The 9,717-nt window shown below is 51.0% G+C and overlaps 2 protein-coding genes across 2 annotated transcripts; both read left to right on the forward strand.

The window, feature by feature from the left end:
* Nucleotides 1-194: 194 nt before the first annotated feature.
* On the forward strand, nucleotides 195-694 carry PPTG_11028 (hypothetical protein; the record flags this gene model as incomplete). Its single annotated transcript, XM_008907276.1, has 4 exons — nucleotides 195-301; nucleotides 361-375; nucleotides 437-497; nucleotides 557-694. The coding sequence occupies 4 exons, from the start codon at nucleotides 195-197 to the stop codon at nucleotides 692-694; spliced, it is 321 nt and encodes a 106-aa protein (XP_008905524.1).
* A 1,937-nt stretch (nucleotides 695-2,631) lies between these two features.
* PPTG_11029 (hypothetical protein) lies at nucleotides 2,632-3,121 on the forward strand. The gene has a single exon (XM_008907277.1). It carries the CDS (start codon nucleotides 2,654-2,656, stop codon nucleotides 3,074-3,076), a length of 423 nt encoding a protein of 140 aa, XP_008905525.1. The 5' UTR covers nucleotides 2,632-2,653; the 3' UTR covers nucleotides 3,077-3,121.
* The last annotated feature ends 6,596 nt before the right edge of the window (nucleotides 3,122-9,717 follow it).

Here is a 9,717-nt window from a genome sequence, read left to right on the forward strand (position 1 = left end):
AAAAGTCGAACTTGGTAAATAGTGGTCACATGGCTCAGGAAATTGGTGGGTATTATGCAATAATTTTTTGGTGTGGGCTCCCACTAATTTATGTATTTGAAAATGCGCGACGCGCAGCACACAAATGCGCAAACGCCTGCACACAATTATTGATGCCGGCACCGCTGGGGTTTCGAAGCAGCTTGCTGAAGAGCATGGATGTGACCGCACGACTCTCTATCGATGGACGAAATCGAGGCAGCGAGTGCCCCTCCCCGGACACAGAGGGGCCCAAAGTAAAATTTCCAGTCTTTGAAAAACAGTACGGGAAAAATGACTATTTAATTTTAAAGTACTAACAATGGATGTTTACGACTGCAGGCTGCTCGTGGTGTCGTAGGGGGCCCGGTTCACTGTGAAGTACAGCAGAATAAGCATCACATTACTGACCGTGTAGTACTCACAACCCAAAGAACGCGTATTATGATAAGCGCATTATGCTTCAATGGGTAAAAGATGTAAGTTTAGTGATGTTTTAAATATTATTTTTTTTATTAACCGACATAATTATTCGCAGGTATGGACGCCATCGGTGACGTTTTGCCGTCTACTTCTACTTGACAGCCTAAAAGTCTACAAGATGGGAATCGTACGAGAACAGCTCCAGCAAGCAAAATCCGACTGGAGTTCATCCGAGCAGGTGCTACTGGACTAGCTCAGCCCATGGACGTTTCAGTGATACGTGTGTTTAAACACGCATGTCGTGAAGGCTGACTACAAGCTACCGTGCTCCGTGCGTACGGTGCAGAGATTCTGTCTCGGGTAGACTTCCTTGTCTACTTTAAAATGGACCGTACACTACCGCTTACGAAGAAGCACATGCGACCTCTTGCTTTCTTCCTCGGTGCGCTTCCAGTCGACAACTCCAGATTGCTTTCGCTTCGCGATCAAAACAAACCCTGTTTGTTGTTATCTAACTAATCAATCGGTTTATTCTTCATATGCAATGTCGTTTGCATTTGATCTTGGTATTGGGGTCATTGACATCGTCAATCCTGGCCTCTTGGGGTCCTTGCAGCAGTCGCAACGTCGACACTGGGTTAACGCGGTGCTTCAATCTTGACCGTGCCCAGCAGATTCTTAGACGATCGGTCCGACAAATCGAGCGCACTTCAAGGACCTTCGAGTCTTGCTCTTCGTGGATTCCTCCTTCACACCATCTCTCCGCATCTCTGCCCTTACGGATCTCATTCAAAGGTCTGCAGCTTGTTCGTTCCGCGTATTTTCCTCAGTCCGCATCGTGTCATATACCGACGAAGGTGCGCGTAGGTTGGCCTTTTTGTATAGATACGCATCAGATCTACTTCGCCTGGGTTCCCTTTATACTTCGAGCGTAATTGGACGGGCTGCAGCAACCTGTGGGTGAACTACGGACGTCGGCGTTGCTTTTCGGCTGGCAAAACGAAGACAACCCGTGTAGATATAGGTGGAACCAGCAGAAGCAACTATTTGGCGAGAAAACAAGCATCGACTGGTGCATGCAAGGTATCCACAGCACCTGCTGACTGAACAGCGGGGTCTTAACACGGCAATGACACTGTTTGATGCTTTCTCTCCCGTGGCGGACGCTTTTTGCTGTGGTTTGTGCGGCATCCGTACGGTGTTGGGTCCTTAATGAAGGTCAAGGAGCAATGAGAGCGATATTATTTGGCGAAAATGAGCTGGAATTGATGCCACGAAAATGAAGTTACTATGTCGACATCGGAGGGAAGTCATGTTCAGGTTATGTGGCCTCCTGTTGGAACGGTATCCTGCGACTGCAGCTTCTACGTGTCTACCCGGCTGTCGTGTGGGCACATATGCAGCGTCTTGGTTACTTTCGTGGACCTATAGAGATTGAAAGTTGAAACATTCATCCGTGTGGTCAATGACGGAGGCGAAGAAGGTGGTATCAAAAGATCGAATCAATGGCGAAACACCTACGCAAAGTCACTAGATCATCAAGAACATCCAGGGATATGTCATCGCTTGGTGGGAGACTCACTGTGGACAGCTGCATTGTGTATGTAACGCTTTAGAATAGGGAGGTTAGCGATCACACGATGGTTTGCGATTGAAAATAATAAACTGTTGTTAGACGGAAGTGATGCCATCGCTAGACGCGCTGCAGCTTCTTCCTAGGCACAAGTTCTACAAGGTCTTCGCGGACTTGCGCGCTACAGTTGCAGCATTCTGGGCCACGTGGTATTTGTACTGTAGTGCAACGCGTGACGACGGTGACGACAGGGACTCCAACGAAGAACCGAAGACTTTGAAGTCGTAGGCGACACAGCTGTTGAAATTGCTTAACTTTAGCATCTTCAGTCGAACAGTTCCTAATGCAGTACGACTTCAAGCGTAGTCCCCATGGCAGGACGTCATAAAGTACGGCTCCGGGGTCGAATTCAGTCTCGACATTAACGGTGATGTATCTTTAATCTTAAATAACTAGACCAACATGGCGTCTGTCAACGTCAAACGTGTGACAGGAATGCCATTGGCTAAAAAGCGGCCGAGCGCAGCGATGGCGGCCCTCATTAGCTAAAATGCCGCCGAGCGCAGCGAAGGCGGCCAACGGCCAATCGCTAGAACTCTAATACAAACACACACATTAAATTTTACTCCAACACGCAAAATGGAGTGCCCTCGGTGCCAGGCAGCCATCGTGGTGCCACCGCCGGACCCCGCCGGCGAGAACCTCATCGCACGTCGGCTGTGCGCATGCTGTGAGCAACTGCTCGACTGGGACGCCTTTGCCGTGGGTCCGGCGAGGGCAGCAGCTAGGCGCTTCATCGTCTGCGCTAATGGGCCACATGCTGTGCGCCACTGGCAGCGTGGTGGCCCACCGGCACCGCCTCTGAGCCCCGCCGCAATCCGGCTCGCGGTGCTGCAGCGCACCATGCGCCCGCGAGCCCCGGCTCCATCGCTGAAGCCATCGCCGGCCCCACCGCCCGGTGCTCCCCACCGTCGGCGCCGCCACAACTGGGTGGCGCGGCGGCGCAAGAACCGCGAGGCACGCCGCGCGCGTCGGCGCCAGCGCCAGGAGACTCAAGAGTAGTCATTGGATAAAAATAGGCCAATACACGCACTTCATTGGTAAAAACTGTTTTTATTAAAATTGAAATTATCGTACTTTACTGGGCGGTTCCCGCCAACTTTCAAAAGCGGAAAGCGGGAGCGGCGCGGCGCGGCGAGGACAAGGTGCGCTGCGTGTATGCATGGTAGAAGTAGATGATAGAAGACAACCGTGTCCGAGGCCATTGGGGCAGGGCTACCGGGTGGAGTATTATGGTGGCGCTGGATGTCCGCGCCAGGGCGTCGTGCTAGGGGGCTGCGGCCCACCACCCACTCTGGTGAGAGCACAAATGACGCTTGTCTATTGGCCAAATCCATCGGTAGTTTTGAACCAATGGGAGCCGAGCTAGATGCCGTTAATACCTCGCGTTTTAAGCCTTCTTTTATATTAAAGGGAGGTTTTAAACGTAGGGGGAGGATTAGAGCAAAGGATGCACCCAAGACTAGAGCTGTCTGGCCACCCAGGCCCGGAATAGCTGACTGCACCATTTGCAACGAATACCGCTCCGTCTTTTATGGGCGTAGAAGTGGGAAAGTGATCAGCGATTACTGCGAAGGGAGTAAGCAGTCAGGCAGCTCGAAAACCCAAACTATACAAAACCGATCCAAGCTTCGGGGTTTCAACTCGGTGCTGTGTGTGGCGGCGTAAACCGTGCACCAGAGGGCCGTGGTGGGCTATCTGGACACGCGTGACGGGTTCGCTGAGTGATTATTGAAAAAAAGAAAACTCGAGCGGTCCAGCCTGGCTGGATAATATTCGTTGCGTGTGTGCGCACGGGGTCGTACTTGAGGGAGTATTGAAAAAAGAAAGATCGAGGGGTCCATCCGACCAAAACACATATGTATCGTATTGAAACTCTTCAAGGCTAAGACCCAAGACTCAAGACCTTAGGGCTGCATGTACCAGAGTGTGGTGCGCTTAGACGTTTTGTCTAACGTGTGCGTAACTGTGTTTGCGTGCACAGGCAACCATGGTGCGCAGTAAACGTAAGAGGACTCGCGAAGAGATTGAGGAGGCGTTGAGAGAGAACGAACGCGTAAACGCCACGCCAGTCGGTCCTGAGGATCCAGAAGATAAGCGGAGGCGAAAGGCGAGGCGCCGGCAGAATGACAGTCGACTAAACAAGGCGAGGCGAGAGCTTAACCTCACCGACAGATGCCATACTATCGACGGTATGTTGTCGTCTGAAAGGGTTGTCGTGGATACGGAGGAGAGCAAAGAAGACTCCGGCAATCCAGAGAATTCGTTTATCCGGCCCGAAGTGTCTGCGGATCAACTCGGGGGATCTGCACAACCGGCAACAACAGGTGTAGCCCTTCCGACAGCAGACGAAGTCCGTGAGGCCGCAAAACGTGCAAGGAGGGAGAGAAACAGAATTCGGAGAGCCAACCGAACGTTATCTCAAAAAGAACGAGACCGGAGAAAGCAAGCGGAGTACCAGAGGGCACGGCGAGCGCGTCAAAGAGAAGCACGAGCTCAGGCAGAACGCGAATGGGTTGAAGCATTCCAAGCATCGCGGCAGGCCAGTCAAACGGAGGAAGAGCGTATTGCGGAACGCGAAATTGCCCGTCTTCAGGAGGAAATTCAGCGTCTACAAATGGGCGACGAGCATCTAGCGACCGAGCGAGAACGAGACCGGCTGTACCAGGAAGAAAGACGAGCAGCGCAAACGGAGGAAGAAAAAGATAAGGAAAAAGAGCGCGGGCGTATCCGACGAAAGTGTACCAGGCGCGGTCACGCTCTCGCCAACCGCGAACACTTCCACAAGTCCCAGGTTTCAGGTGAAGATATCGAGGAGGGACGCCATCAGCTCCCAGGTCAATTCACATGTATTTGGTGTGGAGCCTGGAAGTGGCCTGGTGAGTCTGACGTGTCCTGCTGTCTCAAAGGGAGAGTGCAGCTTTCCCCACTTTTACCAGCCCCAGGAGAGCTCCAGCAATTGTACAGGACCGCGGAATTCAGAGAGCACATTCAAGCATACAATCAAGTGTTCGCCTTCACGTCTGTGGGAGCTTCTCGGAGCGATACCGGCGGTTTTGGACGAGTGAGGGAGGATGAGTCGGTGCAAGGTCAGCGTGGAGTCTACACATACAGAATTCAAGGTGCTATGGGCCACTACCTCGGCTCATTGCTTCCCCATTACGATTTCTCCACCGGCGAACTTGCACCCGCGAAGTTCGCGCAAATCTACTTTGTTGATCTCAACATGCAACGTAGAGCTTTGCGTCGTGAAAGTATTTTCGCCCACCTCAGTCCAGTCACTTTGTTGGCACTTGAGACGATGATTGAGGCTATCAATCCATTGGCGCAGCAGTTTATTTCGTTTGGGAAGCAACTCCGTAAGGCTGTTCGCGAAGGAAAAGAAGTTTTGGACATCGTTTTCAAGTTGCACGCGGATCCACGAAGTTCAGGAACAACCAACCTCCCTGTCGCGTCAGAGGTTGGAGCAACTACAGTGGAAGATGGCAACCTTCACAAACATAGAGATCTCCTCCTCTACACCCATCGCGGCAGTTTGTTACGTCTGTTCGAGACGAATCCCATGTACGACCCGCTGCAGTATCCTTTGCTGTTTCCCAATGGAGAATTGGGGTGGACATATAGCGATACATACGCCAACGGTCAGTTGTACAGGAAAACAGCTAAGATGTCCCTTCGGGAGTTTGTCGCTTACCGGTTATTTCCCAAACTGGGCGATGGGTCCGTGCTACATCATGGTGGGCGGCTTTTTCAGCAATGGTGCGTCGACCAACGAGCGAAGGTTGAGCAAGACAGTCTACGATGGATTGCAAACAACCAGAAGCTGGTTCGTGCTGATCTCTACAAAGGAGTTGCAGATGCGTACCTTAATGAGCACACGGATGCTTTGAGGGAGAACGAGGTTCGACTTGGGGAGTTTAACCGAGCATCCGACGATCAACCACCTCGCAACGGCCGGAATGATCATTTCCTCAATCAATACGGCTTGAGACGCATTCTCCCGGGAACTCACACTGGCAGCCCGCGCTATATGTACACTTGCTACAAAGACTCGATGCAGATCGTGAGTGAGTTTGGAAAACCGGATATTTTCCTAACTATGACATGTAATCCGGCGTGGATTGAGATCAAAAGCCAACTATTTGAAGGACACACTGCTCAGGACCGCCCCGACATAGTGGCGCGCGTATGGAACCTAAAATTACGAGCCCTACTGGCCGATTTGGACGAAGGAGTGCTCGGTCGCGTGGTTGCGAGGATTTACGTTGTGGAATTTCAAAAGCGCGGCCTACCTCATGCCCACATTCTAGTCATCTTGGGAGAGGAAGACAAACCTCGCAGTCGAGAGATTATTGACAAGATCGTTTCGGCTGAGATTCCAGACGAGCTCTCCAACCCTGAGCTGTACAATACCGTGATGAATTGCATGATGCATGGGCCGTGTGGTGCTTTAAACCCGGACTGTGCATGTATGAAAGACGGGAAGTGCTCTAAAGGGTTTCCTAAGCCTTTAGAGGATGTGACTATTGCTAACCGTGAAGGATACCCCCTCTACAGACGCCGCAGACGGTCGGAAGGGACGCTCAAGTTTAAGAACAGGGTGTACAACAATGCAACTGCCAACCAGTGGGTAGTGCCGTACAATCCCTATTTTCCCAAAAGTACGACTGCCACATCAACGTCGAGGTTTGCACTGGGATCAGCGCGGTAAAGTACATCTATAAGTACGTTTACAAAGGAGCCGACCAAACTATCCTGACAATTGAAGCCGTGCGGGTGGAGGGTCGCCCTTCCAGTAACCCCCGAGAGGAACCCAACGAAGTTTTACGCTATTTAGATGCGCGTTATATATCCCCGGTGGAGGCGTCCATCCGACTTCTCAATTACGTGATCCAGGGGAAAAGTCACTCAGTGGAGCAATTAAGAGTTCATCTAGAAGACCTTCACATGGTTACCTTCGATGAAAATGAAAACCCAGAGGACGTCCTGGAAAGAGCTGGTCATACAACGCTTACAAGGTTTTTCGAGTTGTGTGCTAGCGACGCACCCGAGAACCAGATCGCCAAATCCATGTTGTACAAGGATATACCAAAGAAGTTCACGTGGAAGGACCAGCGGTGGGTCAGGAGAACACAGTATCGTGCCACTTTAGGGAGATTGATCCACGTCTCTCCCAGAGACACGGAGCGGTTTTTCATGAGAATGCTGCTTTGCCATCGCCGAGGTCCGACATCGTTCGAGGATCTAAGAACCGTAGATGGAGTTGTCTGTTCTACATATCGAGAGGCAGCCCTCCCTGCGGGATACTTGGAAGATGATGCTGAATGGGTGGCGTGTATGACCGAGGCTGCAGCTTTCCAAATGCCCTATCAACTTCGTGAACTGTTTTGTACCTTATTGGTGTACTCCATGCCGGCGGACGTGCGGGGGTTGTGGGACCAGTTCTTCGAGGAGCTGTCGCGGGATATTGCTCATGAACGCCGCGAGTTACCGGATTCAGACAGAGAAAGTGTCGTTCTGTTTGAGACTTTGAAGAGTATTAACGAACTCCTCAAAGTTAGTGGCTACGCCGTCAGCGATTTCGACCTTCCTCAGATGAGCGACTTTCCCCGGTTGGTGCTTGAGTCGCTCCTGGATACGAACACACTTATCAGACGGGAGAGAAGCTACGACCAGACTACTCTGCAAAACATTGTTCGAGAGGAAAGCAATCTTAACGAAGGTCAAAGGACTATTTTCGAGGAGATTATCGCCGCCGTAGAAGTTGCTGACCGCGAGAGAACACGGCGGGGAGTGTGTGACCGCCAGCCTCAGCCCCAGGCTCCTCAAGCTACAAATAGCAACTCGAAGAAGCTTTTTTTTATTGATGGACCCGGTGGTACAGGCAAGTCAACACTACTTCGTCACTTACTTGCCCGCGTGCGTTTGGAGAAGAAGATTGCTATTGCTGTTGCTTCAAGTGGTATCGCATCCTTGCTGCTTATGGGAGGATGAACTGCGCATTCTACCTTCAAGATACCCATTAGGTTGGATAAAAACTCCACGTGCTCGATCTTCAAACAATCCCCGCTACGCAAACTCATTCAAGAAGCAAGTTTGATTATTTGGGATGAAGCTCCGATGACTCACAGGCATGCATTTGAAGCTGTTGACCGGACACTACGTGACATTATGGATAACCCTCGGGAGCCTTTTGGAGGAAAGGTGTTTGTCTTATCTGGAGATTTTCGACAGATCCTACCTGTTGTGATACGAGGAGCCGTGGCAGAGACTGTCAATGCGTGTATTAAGTCCTCGGAATTATGGATTCACTTCAAGCAAGTGCACCTTACGCAGAATGTGCGGGTTGGGTCCAGTAGAACCAGTGAGTCTGATGATGAAGTGGCAGCGTTCTCAGCGTTCCTGCTGAAAGTTGGCGAAGGCCGTCACGATGTTAACACGGTTCTCGGCAAAGAATACATGAAGTTGCCGCGCGAGATGCTGATTAATGCTGCTACCGAAGAGGAGAACGAAGACGAAGAAATTGCACCTGGAGCTGTTCCTAACGGAATGAAACGTATTATTGATGAAATGTACGCCGACATCAACAACCCTGACATAGCGACTGATGAATACTTTGCCAACAGGACAATCTTGACGACGACAAACGAAATAGTACGGCGGATTAACGAGGCAGTTGCTGATCGCCTGCCTGAAGTGGCTCGGGAATATTTATCCGTAGATTCGGTGGAGGACGACGATGGGAGTCTCTTTGAACAAGAGGTCCTTCACTCGGTTAACATCAACGATATCCCTCCCCACCGCCTGGCTCTCAAGAAAGGAATTCCCATCATGATGATGAGGAACTTAAATCCCGACCGTGGACTCTGCAATGGGACGCGCCTTCGCATCGTCGATCTAAAACCCCATGTCATTCGTGCTACAATCATGACAGGCGAGCGTCGTGGCCAAGAGGTGCTCATTCCTCGGATTATTTTCGTAAGTGATGATCAAACCAGAGATTTTCCCTTCCGCCTGCGAAGGAAACAATTTCCGCTGCAGCCAGCTTTTGCCATGACTATCAACAAGGCCCAAGGACAAACTGTGCACAACCTGGGACTGTACCTCGCGTCGCCGTGCTTTTCGCATGGACAACTGTATGTGGCCCTCTCCAGGGTTACCTCCAGGACAAAGTTCAAGGCACTTATCGACTACCCAGAGCTGGAGGATCGTGATGGTGTTTATACCAAAAACATTGTGTACACGCAGATTTTCGACGAGTAGAAGTAGGATACCCCGCAGCTTAGGATGATCACAATACATGTTTCTTTTAAATGTATATTGTGCGTGCGTGACGTGAGTGGGTGAGTGGGTGACGCAAGTGCGTGCCTGCTTGAGTGAGTGCGTGTGTGAGAGAGAGAGTTTACAAATATTACTATATTGAGTTTGAGATCGTGTCAGAAGTTGTAACTTAAATTGGTGCAGTGGTTAAGCACTCAGTATCAAGTGCTGAAGGTTACGGGTTCAAACCTCGCAGCGACCTCAATTTTTTGCTACTAAAAATTAGCCCACCGGAGCGAAGCGGAGGTGGGCAGCACTTGCTACTGTGACCAAACATTAAACCACCGCCGCGAAGCGGCGGCGCTCGGCTAGTGAGAATGTGT

Source organism: Phytophthora parasitica (assembly GCF_000247585.1).
Source record: "Phytophthora parasitica INRA-310 unplaced genomic scaffold supercont2.26, whole genome shotgun sequence".
Taxonomy (NCBI): Eukaryota; Oomycota; class Peronosporomycetes; order Peronosporales; family Peronosporaceae; genus Phytophthora; species Phytophthora nicotianae.